General features: G+C 41.9%; 1 protein-coding gene across 11 annotated transcripts in view; it reads right to left on the bottom strand.

The window, feature by feature from the left end:
• The window catches only part of LOC110512735 (protein cordon-bleu), a 67,852-nt gene that overhangs the window by 17,287 nt on the left and 31,289 nt on the right, over positions 1-19,276 (bottom strand). For 8 of the 11 annotated variants that reach the window (XM_021592925.2, XM_021592929.2, XM_036971453.1 and 5 more), the window contains 6 exons: positions 18,874-19,084; positions 16,781-17,009; positions 15,816-15,860; positions 15,164-15,252; positions 14,617-14,694; positions 9,921-10,094 (listed from right to left, as the gene is read on the bottom strand). In XM_021592925.2, coding sequence (XP_021448600.2) covers positions 9,921-10,094; positions 14,617-14,694; positions 15,164-15,252; positions 15,816-15,860; positions 16,781-17,009; positions 18,874-19,084 — 826 coding nt within the window. The remainder of the gene's footprint in view (positions 1-9,920; positions 10,095-14,616; positions 14,695-15,163; positions 15,253-15,815; positions 15,861-16,780; positions 17,010-18,873; positions 19,085-19,276) is intronic. The other 3 variants (XM_036971487.1, XM_036971472.1, XM_036971508.1) reach the window with 3 other exon arrangements.

Below are 19,276 nucleotides of genomic sequence, written 5' to 3'. Positions count from 1 at the left end.
ATTACAGAATACAAATATTTCATAACATGCATCCTGATTTCAACAAGGCAATAAAGTAATACGTCAGAAAATGTGGCAAAGTAACATTAAAACTTCAATTCTAAAATAGTCATTAACTTTCTGCCCTGAATACAAAATGTTATGTTTGGGACAAATCCAATACAACACATTAACTACATTTTTTAGCCCTTTTTCTCACCAATTTCGTGGTATCCAATTGGTAGTTACAGTCTTGTCTCATCGCTGCAACTCCCGTATGGACTCGGGAGAGGCGAAGGTCAAGAGCCGTGCATCCTCTTAAAACATAACCCAACCAAGCCACATTGCTTCTGGACACAATGCCCCACTTAACCCGGAAGCCAGCCACACCAATCTGCCTAGAAGGCCAGCATCCCGGAGTCGCCTCTTCACTGTTGATGTTGAGACGGGTGTTTTGAGGATACTATTTAATGAAGCTGCCAGTTGAGGACTTGTGAGGCGTCTGTTTCTCAAACTAGACACTCTAATGTACTTGTCCTCTTGCTCAGTTGTGCACCAGGACCTCCCCTCTCCTCTTTCTTTCTGGTTAGGGCCAGTTTGCACTGTTCTGTGACGGAGTAGTACACAGCGTTGTATGAGATCTTCAGTTTCTTGGCAATTTCTCGCATGGAATAGCCTTAATTTCTCAAAACAAGAATAGACTGACAAGTTTCAGAATAAAGTTCTTGTTTCTGGCCATTTTGAGCCTGTAATTGAACCCACAAATGTTGATGCTCCAGATACTCACCTAGTCTAAAGAAGGTCCGTTTTATTGCTTCTTTAAATCAGGACAACAGTTTTCAGCTGTGCCAACATAATTGCAAAAGGGTTTTTTAATGATCAAATAGCCTTTTAAATTGATAAACCTGGATTAGCTAACACGACGTGCAATTGGAACACAGGAGTGATGGTTGCTGATTGTGGGCCTCTGTACGCCTATGTAGTTATTCCATTAAAAATCAGACGTTTCCAGCTACAATAGTCATTTACAACATTAACAATGTTTACACTGTATTTCTGATCAATATGATGTTATTTTAATGGAACAAAAATTTCCTTTTCTTTCAAAAACAAGGACATTTCTAAGTGAACCCAAACTTTCGAACGGTAGTATATATATATTATTTTTTTGCTAGGTAGCGTTAGCTTGCGCTAGTCGGCTGTACCTGCGCCAAAACGCCGGTATTTTTCATCCTATAGCTTGTTCTCCATCTTCTTTTTAAATAGTGAGTCAACATGTTTTCAGCACTTTTATTTCCATGACTGATAAAAAACATTTTCACATGCTCTCTCTTGTCTCTCTGCAGCAGACATAGTGAACATCAATTCGCAATATCAAATTGCAATACTATAGAATCATGATGTTGTGATAAATTCTGCAACGACAGTGAGAATTGCAATACATAATGTATCGGCACCTACGTAATCGTGATAATAGCGTATCATGAGGTCCCTGGCAATTCCCAGACCTAATTAAAATGGGTCAACACCTCCTTATATCTTCGACAAATTTTCCCCCTGCTACAAACTATCTGTACTACTACTACTGTCATCTGTCTGCATGTCAACTGGTGAGCTGTTTATGAACTCAATGACCCAGGCCTCCAGTACAGAGACCTTAGATATGGAAAGACTGCACACGTTCTATCCTTCCAAATGGCATCCTCTGTGACAGCCCTGGGGCTGCCCATGCTACCTCCATTGTAAAGTAGTCATCCAGAGCCCTTTATCTTCATGGCAGAGACAGACAGCCATTACCCTGGTATTACTATTCACTCTACCACTGACAGACTGTAACTCCCCATGCTTCCTCATCTTACATGCTCCATTAGATCCACAAAGTTGACCTGACACAACTCACTGTCTCAAAACTATCCAGTAAACGTATGGTCCAATGAGAAATATTCATCACTCTCTAAAGTGTGTGTGCAAATGGTTTATATTGCTGTCGTTATGCTTCCAACATATATATCAGATTTAGACGGGAGCTAAACCATTGCCACGCAGGGTTATTAAATATACTAAGCAAGGGAAGCTTTGGTTTCCATTTGGCCAATCTTATGTACATGTTCCGTTCCCCAGACTTAAATTGGCTCCTCTAAATCCCAAAGCACACCACTCAGCCACTTTAAACAGTAATCCATAGCTGAGCAACACAATCAATTCCCCTGGTATGTTTACACTCCAGTACAACTGTAGTATGGAGCATTCATAGAGAATGGCCTGATTACAGCCTGTGAGAGGACACCGTCGCTTCGTTCAGCTGCACTGTATTGTCTTTCACTCTGAAGAGCATCCAATCAGTCACACACGTGCACCCACATGGTCATGCACACATACGTACTCACACACGCACATCCATCTTCATATCCCAGTCAGTCCTCCATTACAGCTTCAACTTTGCCCCACATGCTATGGTATGCCAGAGACCGACAAGTATGAACGGTGGTGTGATGGTGGAGTTGGTGGAGGTGCATACACAGTTCAGGGAGTTTACGCAACTCAACCTCTAAAGAAGTGCAAGGTGGCGGGCAGTAAGTAACACAGCGTTCCAACCACAATGACTCAATCCCAGAGAAACACCACATGCCTTTTCTTAGAATAGAAAAATAAAAAAGGACATTGACTTACTTCAACCACGTTCAAGGAATAAAAAAAAAAAAGTTTTGACAAATCATGTATGGCTTGTTGCTACTTTCATCGCAATTTCGAGCCTGAGGTGATTTTCCATGAGCCATGCCCAAACTGCTGTGCACTCTCCCAGCTCTATCTCCCAGCTCTACTAACTCTATATCACAGACTGTATCAAATCACATTGACTATACACTGATGTGCTGCCACTCAATGCTGTCATTCAGTCAAATATTTCTATAGCTTTTCTACCCCATAATCCTGCAGGAATGCTAGCTCACTCCTTAATGGTTGACTTGGTCTATGTCCCAAATGGGACCCATAGTGCACTACGTTAGACTAAAGCTCTATGGGCCCTGGTCAAAAGTAGTGCACTATTACGTGAATAGGGGGATGCAGGCTCAGTCCCCTGGCTGCCAAAGCTCCAGCTTTTGAATGACTCAACACAGCACACCACTCCAGAGCTGGCACAGTGAATTTAGAGGCTCTTTATGGTCAGACCACACACACACAGAAAAACGGGCACGCTTGCTTACACACACATCTGTAAGTACGTGCACACACATACACCCATTTGAAGGTAAAAGTACAGTATATCAGTGCTCATGGCATAAGTCCACTTCAAATAGAGAGCCAATGTACCACTGTAGACGAAGTGTGGACTACTCTGCCAACTGTAGTGAAAATATTCCATTATATCTTTATCAGTGCTGGATAGGACTTTGTCTGCTAAAGTTAAGATTACATTCCAACATAAAACCACAACAATGATAGGTTTTTTGTCTTTCTTTTAGGTACAAAACAATTGTTTCAAAAACTTAACTGTGAGACTGAGATTTGGAAATAATAATGATTTAAATGTGAACATAAACACAAAACACAGCTCCAAACAAGCCCCATTATCTCCAACAGGAGGAGAGAAGCTCATTAGAGCCAACATAACATGGTGAAAAAACAACATTCCCCACAACATTTCTGTGAGAAGACGCCACCACTACTTCATTAGATTGACACACACACACACACACACACACACACACACACACACACACACAGAGAGAGAGAGAGATGGTAGACTACACAGTTCCAGTGGGCTGTTTGTTTTGGCATTATGGGCCTCTTCCTTTGTTCCTGAGAACACAACGTTTTCTTCCTTAGGAAAGAGGAAAGGAGCATGACAGAGAGACTCCCAAATGGAACCCTATCCCCTATATCAGTGTTTCCCAACCCTGGTTCTCGAGTACCCCCAACAGAACACTTTTTCATTGTAGCCCTGGACAAACACACTTCATTCAACTCATTGAGGTCTTGATGATTATTTGACAAGTTGAATCCGGAGTGCTTGTCCAGGGTTACAATAAAAAGTGTGTACTGTTGGGGGTACTCGAGAACCAGGGTTGGGAAACACTTCCCTATATAGTGCCCTACTTTTGACCAGGGCTCTGGTCAAAAGTAGTGTACTATATAGGGAATGGGGTGCCATATGGGACACACACTAAATCTGCACTCAAAACTATTAGAGCTGCCCATGCTTCTGTTTGCCACTTATTTTAAATCACACTGTTCCACAGTAGAGCCTGTCCCACTGAAACATTCCCAGTGTTGCCTAATACATACACTAGCAAGTTTGCATGAAGTGAAACAACACAACCTAAAATAAACTGCACGGCCTTAAGTGATAGAAAATAATTTACAAAGTAAATAGAGGTTGTCAGCAGATGGGCTGAAAAACCAAAGTAGGCCCCTTGAATAGTCCAATTCAGAGAGGCGTTGAGTAAGTTAAGGCTTCCACACCAACCATTCTCACTCTAACTCTAAAGTGTTCTGCAGCCACATGGTTTACTTGTGTAGCAATCATGTAGGCCTAACTGAGGGATTGCAAACATATGACTCAGATCACAAGCTTCCTCTTAAAGGTATCATGTGTGACCTTCAAAAAGTGTGACCTTATACAGAATGTGGAACATTTTAAAACACTACTGATTAAAACCTTCATGGAGGATTCCCCACAAATTCAATAAAAATAAATAAAAGGACCACAACTATTACTGAGAATGGTACCATCAGCCCAATGTAGAAATATCCAAACCTTGCAAAATTGTAAACAGACAACTTGTATCTTGCTAAAACAGATTAAAACGGTAGGCTACATTAAAGTGGATTAAAATCGCTGCAGTACAAAAAGCCAATGACGGATTGCTATGAAAGACTAAACCGCTCTTGGTTCAAATTATGACATCTCCCTAAGGAATGGTTTATGCAGGTAATGGTAGCCATCTCAATCAATCACACTTAGCCTGTGCTGCCAGCTATCCCCCTGATGGGATGGAGTCTGAGGTTACGTCCCAAATGGTACCCTATTCCTTATATAGTGCACTACTTTTGACCAGGACCAATAGGGATGCTGCCTCAGACTGTACTGCTCAGGGGCTGCTTGGCAGGTCCACCCTGAAAGCAGAGCCAGGAGTCGATACATCAACATCACTAAGAGCCATGCTGCAGAGAAAAACAGAGTATATTCAGTAGGCTACATGACATTTGTACCGTTGATTTAAATACTTGAGAACAGATCAGGTCAACTACCGAGATTCATAGAAGAATAACACTCCTTAGAGTAGGATTGGAAAATTCTGGTGACTTTCCCAAGAAGGAGCAAGGAATCTGGAATTCTCCAACTAGGATTTCTGGGAAAACCTGGCTATTTTGGAAAGTTACTGGAATTTTGCAACTCTACCCTGGAGTGAGCAGATTGAAGCCCCCAAAAAGGGAACCATATATGTCTATTAGAAATGTGTTGAGCGTGTACTGACTATAATGATCATGTACAACACTGTGTTCCTACAGTAGGCTCCAAGTCTCTTAGACCAATCACTATTCTAACCTAACCCCCTTCCCTTTCAGTGGTCTTCTGAGTTTTTTTTGTTGCCCGCTTTCAGGACAATACAGTGCCACTGACACGGCCCGCAACCAAAACATGCGGACTCTCCATCAATGCAGCCGACGTGAGTAAAACATTTAAACGTGTTAACCCTCGCAAGGCTGCAGGCCCAGGCGGCATCCCAGCCGCGCCCTCAGAGCATGCGCAGACCAGCTGGCTGGTGTGTTTACGGACATATTCAATCAATCCTTATCCCAGTCTGCTTTTCCCACATGCTTCAAGAGGGCCACCATTGTTCCTGTTCCCAAGAAAGCTAAGGTAACTGAGCTAAACGACTACTGCCCCATAGCACTCACTTCCGTCATCATGAAGTGCTTTGAGAGACTAGTCAAGGACCATATCACCTCCACCCTACCTGACACCCTAGACCCACTCCAATTTGCTTACCGCCCAAATAGATCCACAGACGATGCAATCTCAACCACACTGCACACTGCCCTAACCCATCTGGACAAGAGGAATACCTATGTGAGAATGCTGTTCATCGACTACAGCTCAACTCCAGCCACTTTAATAATGGGAATTGATGGGAATTGATGTAAAATATATCACTAGTCACTTTAAACAATGCTACTTAATATAATGTTTACATACCCTACATTATTCATCTCATATGTATATGTATATACTGTACGCTATATCATCTACTGCATCTTTATGTAATACATGTATCACTACCACTTTAAACTATGCCACTTTGTTTACATACCCTACATTACTCATCTCAAATGTATATACTGTACTCGATACCATCTACTGCATCTTGCCTATGCTGTTCTGTACCATCACTCATTCATATCTTTATGTACATATTCTTTATCCCTTTACACTTGTGTGTATAAGGTAGTAGTTTTGGCATTGTTAGGTTAGATTACTCGTTGGTTATTACTGCATTGTCAGAACTAGAAGCACAAGCATTTCGCTACACTCACATTAACATCTGCTAACCATGTGTATGTGACAAATAAATTTGATTTGATTTTTTGAGTTCAGTAATGCCATCTCATCCAAGAGATAGTTGTTGACATTATTCCATTTTTTTTTACAGAAAACTTTTGTCTCGTTTGTTGAACCCTCAACCTCACCTGTGCTCTGACTATGTACAGTAACATTGGCATAAAGAGCCTGTCAAGCTGATTTCATGCCTGTCTGCCTCTGGAAACACGACACCCCACTTATACATATTTTATATTGTGCCACCAAAACACACCTTATCCACTGCTGCATTATTACTGCAATCTCAGAACCAAAACCAGTGTTTATGTTAACAGTCTGTCTGTCACTAGAGACTACTGTTGCATAAGCCTGAGTCTGATGTTACCTTTCCAGCATGCCAAACAGGCTTACACAAGTGTGCCTGCCTGCCTGCCTGTGTAAAACCTATTACCAAACCCTGAAGCGGACAGCTCAGGATGACAGGCTAGGCCATGTCACAGAAGGCATTCTAAACATGACCTCTTACATGCTGACCACAGCGCTCGCGCCACATGTGCAAGCGCTGCAATCATTGCAGCCACAATGTTCACGCGTGTCAATGGGCGTCTGCGTAGCCAGGCGCTAAAATAAAACTTGGTTCTATTTGTGACGTGTGATGTGCTGCAAGTCCCGCCTCTCCCATCTCATTGGTTTTTAGGAGCATATGTGTGGGTGATTGAACATGGGTGATTGAAAAATGAACTGAGGTGCACACTCCAGTGCAGTTGGTGGTGGTAATGCACATTAAAGTTGGTTGCCAACCGCCATATAAAGTCCAAAAAAGAAGAGGAAGCCTGAAGGAGGAGAGATTACTAGAAACACACTTTTACCCCTTTATCTGTGGATTAATTGTCAGAGTAGAGGACCTTGTGCATTTCAGGTAAAATAACAACCTAATGTTTATATCCCAGGACAAATTAGCTAGCAACAGCAAGCTAGCTAGCTAAATTGACATCAATGTTTAATGCTTTTCAACCTGTCCCCAAATTAATATAGTTGGTTCAGAGTTTTTGATATTTCAACCTGCGTGTCCTGATCTAGTGTGGGTGGACAAAATCAACATGCGCGCAACGTCGTGCATGTGCCGTATCGTCAACATGTTAGCGTACTCCTGTCCAAATCATAACGTCAGCTAATTGCCTAATAAAGGCTTTAAACACTCCTTCAGCACAACATGTTAGATGTATACAGTACCAAATTGCACCATATTCCCTTTGAAGTGCACTATAAAAGGGAATAGGGTGCCATTTGGGATGTACACATTTTTTTTTTGTCTTGACCCCAGATAAACCCAGTTGGCTATTTGATTGAATAAGGCCTTGAGCTTGACTATTGATTGTAAATTGATACTGTACTGAGATCAATAGAGGGTTATAACTAGTGATGGGAGGGGGGGTTGATACAGTTACCAATCTGATGTTATTTTTGACGATATATCGTTTTTGACAATATCTTAATATTATTTTTGTGCTAGTTGGATGTACCTGCACCAAATCTCCAGTATTTTCCTCCAAACCTTGTTCTCCATCTTCTTTTAAATTGGAAGCCAATTTGTTTTCAGCTCCTTTATTTCCATGACTGATCAACACTTGTTTTCTCATGTCTCTCTCTTGTCCCTCTGCAGCAGACATATGGTGAGCAATATGTTTGGAACAATGATTTGATCTAAAATCACAGTATTGAATTGCAATACATATACAATCGTTAGAGTGGCAATGCATATTGCATCGGCACTTAAGCATCGTGATAATATCGTATCGTGAGGTCTCTGGTAATTCCGAGCTTAACATTCTTAGAAAAAAGGTTGGTTTCAGGGAGAACCCTTTTTGGTTCCATGAGAATTTGACTCGGAGAACCCTTTTTGAAACCAAAAGGATTCTACCTGGTACCAAAAAGGGTTCTTCAGAAGGTTATCCTATGGATACAGCCAAATAACCCTTTTAGGTTCTACATAGCACCTTTTGCTATATAGAGTGTAGTCATACCGCAGGGGAACAGATTGTCATCACTACAACACTAGCCATCCTACCAGTAGCTCAGGCTCATGGAAAGGAGACCTAAGAGCAGCCATCCCGTCCCTCAGGCACTCTGTCCTCATCTGATCTCTCGGTCCTTGTCTAACCCTCACAAAAGGGTACATCGGGCCCATGTGCCTCAACATGCAGCCAGCCATCTTCCAAACACAACGCTTTGTCTCATCCGTGCTAGCGAGTCACGGCACAGCTAGTGTTGCTTATCTCTGGGTGAACGGACTGATAAAGACGTCATCAGTGTGGTGTTTCTGAACAGTGTCTAATACCCTTTTCAGACATATGGAATGTGGCGCCTTGAAAGCGCCTCGGCTACAGCATGTTTGTTTGTCTGTAACGGTACGCTATGGCTTTTTAAATGCCGACACGAAAACCTTCTCGAGATAGCTTCAATGCACCACTGAACAGGCATTTTACTTGTCAATCAAATAATCTTGAGCTGCCTGCATGCAACCTGGCTGCCTGCGTGCAGACCATTCTACCCTAAAAAACATATGTTAAAGTTCATTAAATACCATGATTTACCAAGACATTTAGTAAAAATAAAACACATCTAGCTACCCTACCATAAAAGACTGCATAAAAACAACACAACTGCACATCAATCAGCTGCGTTTATTGTCGTCAGGGAAACAATACTGAACGCTTCTGATGTGGCTCTTAATTTAATTGTCTGAAAGGATACCAATTGTCGCTATAAAGGGTATAATAACAGACAGCGGAGAGAAAAAAAACCTGGGAGCCACGACAACATAAACCCAAATTAAATCCTGATTGGAAGAACAGCGTGAGTAGTACACAGAATACTGTGTGGACACCTTATGCTTCTCAACAGGAGTCGGTGTCCAAATGGCACCCTATTCCCTACATAGTGCACTATTTTTAACCAGAGCACTATAGACCCTGGTAAAAAGTAGTACACTATATAGAGAATAGGGTGGCATTTACAATGTAATCCATTTCACAGATTAAGCAGTGTGTTCCTGTTAGTAACGGTCACTATGACCACAACACACAGTTCCAGACAAACCCCATTCGCTCCAACAGGAGGAGAGAAGCCCATTAGAGCCAACAAAACATGGTGAAAAACATTTCCCACAACAACACCACGAGAAGAGAAATAACACTACCACTATTGCTATTAGATCCACAAATAACACAAGGAGATTAAAGGAAATGTTTAGCCAATGTTGCAATAATTGATATAAACACAGGTCACCATGACCTGAAGTGTGTGTGTGTGTGTGTGTGTGTGTGTGTGTGTGTGTGTGTGTGTGTGTGTGTGTGTGTGGTGTGTGTGGTGTGTGTGGTGTGTGTTGCCCTCTCACCTGGTAGGCCTCCAGTGTGTAGCAGCCCTGGCAGGGTGTGGGGGCCGGGGGGGCCCTCCTCTTCTTAAGCTCTATCCTGGGGGACATCCTGGAGATGTTCATGACGGACTGGGACTGGCCCAGGGTGCTGGGCCGTGCCTCCACACAGGGCACGATGGACACCGTGGACAGGCCCTGGAGGAGGAGGGAGAGAGAGAATGTAAAAATACACACACACACACATATACCTGCATGTACACGCACACACATACACAATTATAAACACACGGAACAGAGCTACATATGAACTGAGTGGCATTTAAAGGTCAGATAATTCTAAATGGTCTCAGAAACCCAAAATCACAGGTTGATATGGTAGACAGTGGAAATGTCAAGGGCCAGTCCTGAAGGGTGAGCATGGGTCATGCCCTTTATTCACTAATGCTGAATCCCAAGTGGCACCCTATTCCCTATGTTGTGCACTACTTTTGACAAGGACACATAATACTATATAGAGAATAGGGTGCCATTTGGGACTCCGACTAACAAGGGCCAAGGACTGAATGTAAAATATCTGCAGAGCTTCATCATGGCCTGTTATTGCAGTGGTACATTAAGCTAAAGCAAAACTTAGGGTTGGGTCTGTCTCCAAGAAACAACAGTCTAGTCTGCAAGAGGAGGCTCTCAGATCCCTGCTGAATCAGGATGCTTTGTGACAGTTGTGACAGCTGCAGTCAGCTTTATTACCATTCTGTAGCTACTTCGCCTCGCTAACACACCATCTGTCTGTCTGAGAGGGATGCTGCTGAGCAATGGGGGATGATCAAAGAATGATCAAAGGCTTTCCTAAGCATCTGAAACTTAGCCTGGTCCCAGATCTGTTAGCACTGCCTTTCCAACTCCTACTGTCAATGTCGTGCCAAGTGATCATAAAAAGGAGTTGGCAAGACAGCACAAACAGATCTGGGTACAGGCTATCTGAAATGTTCTAAGCTTCTGTATCTTTGTACTGTAGCACAACTAGGAACAAAGATATGCATCTATAAACGATAGTGGGGTGGTTTAAAGAAAAGAAAGGAAAGCGTATTAGGTCAAAATGACACAGCATTTCAGACCATTCCTGGGCAGAGGATCAAAGTAGTCATGAAAAAAAGTTAAAATGACTAAAACATTCAGTTCTAGTCATTAGAGGTAATCAGTGAACCAAGCACTTCTCACAGTGGGGAGAATGAATGGAAAATTTGCAGGAGGGAGAGAAAAGCACTCAAAAGGTATTCAGACCTGGGCATAAATAGTATTTGTTTTCTTTCAAATATTTTTCATAATTTGATTGAGTCTGCCTGGAGTGCCAGGCGGGCAGTGTTTGAACTTTTGGGACTATTTCATTGGTTCCATTACACCAGGCAAGCGCAATCAAACTATTCTAGTCTACTAAGGAGAGGCAGCGTGGCTTTGAGGGAGATGTGAGTTGCCAAATGCTTGCATATTGCATAAGCTTGGAAAAGCAGACCGAGCTACTATACAGTACTGTAGAGCAAAGAGAAAAATATGTATGTAACAAAAACCTAGCTGGAGTCTTAGAATCCTGCAGTAGATTTACTGCTGCCCCGCTCTAAGAAAACAGAGCCTGGATCAACTAAGTCGACACCATTCATCTTTATGACCTTCACATCCTGTTTAACTTTGATCTTCTCTTATCTTAAGACACGTGCCTCTCCCACCTACTAGATCTTCCTGACTAAATAATATAACATCTAGCAGATGCTTTTATCCAAAGAGACTTACAGTCATGCTTGCATACGTTTTACGTATGGCTGGTCCCAGGAATCAAACCCACTCTCCTGGCATAGCAAGTGCCATGCTCTACCAACTGAGCTACAGAGAACCACATGATTCATACATGGGCATAATTGCATCCCAATGATAGATGACATGGCATACTTTACACAGTGCATTAGTCAGCTTTACTCTATTCCCTTTTTTTGGATGCAATATATAGGCTACTGTACATATACATGCAAATATTCCAGTAAATCTAAAGCCTCAATTTTCTGCCGGTTGATCCCATGCCACTAGAGAGAAAGGGCCCGAAATGCATTTATAGAAATCAGACAGCGTTCAGCAGGGACTGGGGAGGGATTCTTGGCCAGCGGCCAACCCTCTCCTCCCCTGATGAACTTTTCACACTGCGCTAATGTGTTCATGGAGACCTTCTCACATGAAAGTGAGAGTGACTAAACTGTTAATATTCCAGCTCACAGAGTCCCTCAGTACATCCACGGCATGTTCAATTATGAAAGACTCAATAAAAAACATGAGCTGGCACACACCCAGAAAAATAATTTTGTGTGGAGGTGCTGACTAACGGCGAATACGCTATAAAAATAACTCACACTCCATATATAAACTCCCAGTAATTTATTGGGTAAATCACCAACGTTTCGGCATCACTGTGCCTTCTTCAGGGTAATGTCATGAATACTTGAACCAGGTTATGTAGACAAACAGTGCAACCAATGACAATAGTGAGGGGTGTGTCATAATGAATATGTTAATTAGAATGAATTGAGTGAAACTGTTAAAAAAACAGTAGTTTATGGCATATTAAATATATTAGGCTATTGTTATCATATGCAGACATAATTGAATATTGCACACAATATTAGCATCAACATAAATTATTGTTTAATTCAATTTCACATATTTAATTGTTTCTGATTTCATTTGTATTTTTTACATGTAATATTTTGGTTCAACCTTAATGCATAATAAGCATCATCATCAACAGCGGGAACATATTAGGTGTACGCTGATAAGCTGTAGAAAGAATATATACAATTATACGACTTGTTCATAAAAGAGAGAATTGTTCATAAGGGCCTGAGATCAAAGTCAATATTCAGACCACGTGGGGTCAATGTTTTTAGACAGGATATCCAGTAAGCCTCCCTTTGTAGTAGTAGGATCTCGATGTTAACTCCTCTCCTTGGTAGAGCAACATGCTCAATGCCTGTGTATTTGAGGGAGGAGTGTGGCTAAACTGTTAATATTCCGGCTCTCTGAGAGTCCCTCAGTACATCCACTGCATGTTCAATTATGAAACACAAGCACACGTTCCAAATTTAGGGAGAGACTACGGTAACTTTGAATTGGGATCCGTGCTGTTGCTGTACTCAGCTGTTGGAACGGAATGTTCCATGCAGGGAATTACCATGAATGCGTAGCATATGTTATATAACTTTAAATAATTTACAGATCAGAGCCAAAAAAGCTATTGGGTCTTTCTTTGTTATTAAAGTTTGGGAAAAGTTCACCTGAACATCTTTAATTCCATGCTGGAGGAAATCTGAAAGCTAACCACAATGCCTATCACTCATGCATATCCAAGATGGAAAGTAGAGACAGATAGAACCGAACATCTATGATGATTTAGAGGCAGCAACACGCCCTTATTGTCCTCTCCAAGGACAAAATGTGATCTGAAATAGTATCATTCTGTACAATTAAAACATTTTAAAACTCAATTTCGTTTTCATTCCTTTAGATCATACACAATGTACACAGTCTTCAACATATCGGTCCAGCAGTTTGTCCAATGCAAGACTGTACACTGTATCATAGATGCAATTCTGTTCTACTTCAGTCTGTGTTATGAACAATCCTCAACAAATTTCCATCTGTTCGGCCAATAATGGTATCCAGATATCAGAGTAAATGTAGCCAGGTACAGTATGATGATGTAACATAATCACTAAGGACACAGAGGGTGTGTGTGTGCGTGCGCGCCCTGGGGCTTGACTCAAATGAGCAGGAGAGATCCACCAAGGTCTTATGGGAAATCCAATAAAATACCCATATTGATTTGAGGGGTATCCCAGATGGCTGCCTGTAATAGATTCCTCTGTAATTGTATAAAACTGATTCAATTACCTTCCAAACAGATAGCCTGTTCAATGTTTGCTCTAATATAATGTTTTAGCACACATGCACAAAACTATTCCCAAGAAACCGGCCCTACTGCTATAACTACTATTGTATTACAAATGTACTATTAAATACATTATGTGTGTCACTGAGTAAAGCTGATCAAAGATTAAGCAATAATTCAAGACTGTAATTTATTTCAGGTTTACTTGCTGCAGTAACTTTAAATTCGTCAAGGTACTGTAATTGACTGAGGGGAATCAGAAGACGTGGGATCAGCTTGTCAAGTCTGCCCTCTAGTGGTACATAAGCAGAACAGCGCTCATGAAATCAGCTATATCGAAAGGAGGAGGCACATGCTGAAAAGTAGGGTTGCAAAATAATGGTAGCTTTCCCAAAATTCCTAGGTTTTCCAGAAATCCTAGTTGGAGAGTTCTGGATTTCCTGCTTATTCCCAACTGATTCTTGGAATTGTAGAACCAGGATTTCTGGAAAAACTGGGGGTTTTGGGAATGTTATGGGAATTTTGCAACCCTACTGAAAAGAAAACCAAAGTTGAGCTCATGTGTTTTAATTTTTGTGGGGTATAAAACGCTATCTGTTGCAAGGTGGTGGGTTTTGGAACATCTACAAGAGAATAGAACTCAAAAGCATAATTTATCTTCCTGCAAAATGAATGCGATTGCACTTATCGAATGAGATTGGAGTATTGAAAGAAAATATAATGCAAGATGTCAATTACCACACCCAGACATTTCAGGAGGAGGAGGAGAGGAGGGTTAGTAGTACTTACATTGTAGTGTTTTTCAGTATTTTGAATAATATTATTATCAAGACCATCCATGTCCATAGTAGGCGACTGTTCTTCAGTCTGAAATGGAATGTACATCTAACATGCAATACATCAGAATGCAACTACAATACAAGCATGACATGCAGTTATTTCAGTTATTTGACAGATGATAGCAGTACTCCTACAGCGCTAGGGTTAAAAAAAAACTTTTCCACAGGGACAGTAAAATCTATAAGACTAATTATTTTTATGGAAAGCCATCGTGTTGAGCTCAAGAATAACAGTAGCTATTTAAGTAGAAGATTTAAGTACCAAATTATTCCAATCAAAAACAGAAAAAAATATGCTTCCTTTTCCTGCATTTCAACATATAGTAGTAGTAAGTCAGCAGTTTAAAGTCAACTTGATCTGCAGACACACACTCTTCGTGAGTAGCCTTTGCATGGTGCCTTGTAGTATTCTCTAGATGGTATTATGGTGCTAAGTTAGCCAAGCCAATGGGCTAAATGTCACTCTGTTGGAACACAAGCGAACTGTGCCGTCTTACCTTTGATTTCCTTCTGTTGAACTTTAAGAATCCGAGCAGGCCTTTCTTCTCGGCCCCACCGAAACTTGAGGTGTTGGAACGGAAGTATTCTAACAATGAATGGACAGACAATAGTTTTCAGTTCACTCCGAAATGAAAGGGTTGGCTCACTGAGCTAAAAATATAGGCTTTCATTCATGCAGTTCATTCATTAACCAATGGGATGAAATAAACCACAGCTAGAACTATACTATACTACATTACGCAAGTCATGTCAGTTATTAAAAGTTTAACCCATGCATACAACAAAAAGCATTCTCCATAAACACACACTCTCAAGCCTCTTTCTACAATCAGGCAGTTTCAACAGTAGATGGCACTGCAACTAAACTTTTCCAATATGACAGTGCATCTATTCTTCAACCTCTGAAAATAAATCTAACAAACAGTCATAACACACTGTAAGCCAGAAAGAAAGGGAAATAACATTGACGGTATCTTATATTTGATTTAAGATACGTAAAACAAACAAAACAAGCGAGCTTGTCCTACGAGGAGAAAAGGAACGGCACAAGTGACTGTTAAGCTACAGGTAATGTCACTACAGCATTGTGGACGGAAACAATAAGCAGCATACAGCAGCATACAGCAGCATACAGACAGTATGCAATACCTGAGTAATTTAGAGCAGGTGCAGAAGCCATTTTAGGTTGACGAACTGGAAATAATCACAGGATTTCAACATTAAGGGCCCGTAACAATGCAGACCATCCTTAACTATAAAATATTCTCTCTTTATCAAAACTATGCAGCATTTCCGATGTCCTTGGCTATGCAATCCCCCACCCCCCCTAACAGAAAAGAGGGAAACAGTGACACTACCAACAACACTGACTATGGTGTTTGACAACTGTCTCTAGTTTAACTCAAGCATCAGTACGTCTCACTAGGCTTTGTAGGTAGTGTTCGAATGACTAACCATCTATATTGCCTCTCTAAGGGCAGAGTCATAGGGGGCAGAGTACACACCCTGGAAGGCATGTGCTTATCGAAGCTCATTTAACCAAATATGTAAACACAAGCTCACTTATTATTTATTCTGCAGCGCCACCCTGATAAAATGAACTGGCCCAGACTGAATTACACTCCATGTAAACATTACAGGCACAGATGTAGCTAGCTGCAGTAAGAAAGTAATGCATGTTACTTTGATTCAAAACAATCTCACATGTGAGTGCTGATTATAGATGCAGTCAGGGTTTAAAAGCGTGACAGAAAACATCGAAGAGAGCTCAAATTAAATATACGATTAAACAGGTTGAGAAGAATAAGAGGAACAGTAACAGTTTGTTAACAGAGATAGGTTGGTACAGTTAGACTGATCTCAGATCTGTTTCTGCTACAATGTCAACTCCTTAACATTACAAACTTGATTTGATCTGGGACCAGGCTAACACTGTAGGTATTATGTGAGGATGTGGAGTAGCCTGGTCCCAGATCTGTTTGTGCTGTCTTGTCAACTCCTATAATCATTGTCGTACCAATGACCATAGGATGACCATAGGAGTTGGCAAGAAATGTGTCACCATTCTACAGGAAGAGGTAGAGGGAGATGTGGGTATAAGGTGGTTTATTTACCAAGAGTCTGGTCCAGTACGTACAGCTCTCTGATGCCTAGCTCACTCAGACACTTGTCCAGCTCCAGCTCGTGGTTGCTGACATTGTCCTTCAGCAGCAGCACATGGGACGGGTCAAACTCACACTTCTCACAGATGGCTGGGACCAGGCTCCCCAGGGGCACCAGGGGACTCACCCTCACCACCGCCTTCTGGCTCCTGTGGTAGTTCACCACCAGACGCACTGTTTTCTTTACAGGGAAGACAGAGTGACTTTAGTGCCAATGGATGGGTACAGTATTAGAGAGCATTAGAGAACCTCCTAGATTCAAATAGTATTCGTTTGACCTTAAGCTTGTCTGCAATCATGCCAATCTGGCACTTCAGGCAGGCTCAATCAAACGCACAAAAATATACAATTTGAACCCAGGTCTAAGTTCAGTAATTAAATGGGATTTGAAAGTAAAAGGTCTCAGCAGTACACATCCAATGGGAAAAACTAGCGTGGAAAATATTGAGAGAGAGGGAGAGACAAAAGGTGGGTGTCAGACTCGTGGGATAAACCATGATTAACTAAAAACTTCACTCCACCTCACTTAAGAGGTTATGCTCTACTTTCAGCTTTTCCCTTAGAATGTAGACATTTGTTGACAGACGTAGGGGAGGAGGGAGGGGGGGGGGGGACTGGGGGTCATTCAAGACTAGCACTTTGAGGTAACTGAGGCTGGGAGCCAAGTCGAGGCCTGACAGAGAGGGCCTGTGTGTGGGCAGCCAATGACTGGTCAGTCCCAGGGTGTTTGGTGTACCCATAGAGAGGGATCATAACAACAGTGCAAGAAGCACTAAGAGGGTTGAGGTGGTTGTTATGAAGAACACAGCTTGCATCCCAAATGGCACACAATTGCCTATATAGTGCACTACTTTTAACAAGGTCTCATAGGGATCTGGTCAAAAGTAGTGCACTATATAGGAAGTAGGGTGCCATTTGGGACATACCACAAAGATACTGTTATCATGGAGGCCATGACAGTCACACACCAGTACACAATGTACAGACTTCAAGACTCTCCTTCTGAAAACATCATGTCAACCACTTACCAGTCAAGAGTGTGTAACAATCACAAGCACAACTGTTTTTGTGTGTGGCTCTTTGCTAATACTTAGAGGCAACCTTATAAAAATAATCAAAGCATATTTGTAGGCAACAATTTATCAAATGTTAGTGGAATACATAAAAATCCATACATCGAAATCAATAGATTATTATGTATGCTTACTTAAATGTACACCACTCAGTTTCAAAGGGGGGGGGTTATACTGTATATGCTTATTACAAGTCATAAAATGCATTACAAGCACATCATAATGCATTATACCGGTTGGCTTTAAGTAAAGTGTTACCCACAGTTTTGATGACTCAGAGTGAAATAGTGTCAGACTATGGCCATCAGCCAAAGGGAGGTCAAAGGGAGATAGGGGGAGCAGGGCCACCAGGGCCAGTGAGGCCTGAGAGTAGAGTAGAAATAATGCATGGTAACTAAAGGTAAGGCTCTCATGAAAAATTCACATGCTAGGTAGGTAGGTAGGTAGGAGACACTGGAGACAGAGCGAGAAGACACTCAATCAGCCACCGAGAGCCGGTAATAATCCCACTGATTTAGAGACTGGCTCTATAACACCTGCTGCCTACCTTAGCATGAGCCCTTTCGGGGTTTTGTGGCCTTTCCTGCTGCAACGATTTAGTGTCAAAAGGTAAAGAAGGGCGATCGCACGGTTACATAGAGAATCATATATCACCTTTCCCAGGTGTCAAAGGTTAGGTTCAATGAATGCTGAAAACATCTTATTCATTATATCCCAAAAACAGTCAACGATACCCACCCGTGCACTACAACAACAGCAAAAGGCCCAGACCAGAACAAACTCGTTTCCAATAACTTCATGAAGTGCTACATACATGTGCATTCATGGAAGACTAAACAGAGGAAAACTATGAATCAGGTTACAATAAAACACAGCTAATTGCTTATTCAATCACAATGCAGCTACATATCTTCAGTAACAAACAAACACACACACACCTCTATATCAGGGTCAGGATCAGTAGGTACTCACCTCTGGCACTTTAGGCGGAGGTTTCCGCACCACTTTGTCCTGCAACACTTTCTCCCTGATGCTTATGGCAACAACGTCCAGGGACCCCAGCAGGCTGTTGGGTTTGAAGGCTAGGGACAGGCCCTCGCTGGACAGCAGCTCCAGGGTGTGATAGGCTGGGTTCAGGTGGTACCGGCTGCACAGATCCACCAACAGGTCCATGAGTGCTTTGCTGCACAGAGAGAGGCAAAAGCAGCACAGGAAGCCAGGCTGAGTCACAGACAGGAAGCCAGGTGGAGGTAGAGTCATAGGCTCGTCAGAGTAGAGTAGAGCGGAGCGGGATAAAGTAGACCAAGGTAAGTCCCTATTCCCTAGTTAGAGCACTTCTTTGACCAAGGACCACTACTTTTGACAAGACCGCTAT

The sequence above is a fragment of the Oncorhynchus mykiss genome, chromosome 3, assembly GCF_013265735.2.
Source record: "Oncorhynchus mykiss isolate Arlee chromosome 3, USDA_OmykA_1.1, whole genome shotgun sequence".
In the NCBI taxonomy this organism is placed as follows: Eukaryota; Metazoa; Chordata; class Actinopteri; order Salmoniformes; family Salmonidae; genus Oncorhynchus; species Oncorhynchus mykiss.
Note: the sequence above shows the minus strand (reverse complement) of the source record. Positions and strands in the feature narration are given on the sequence as shown.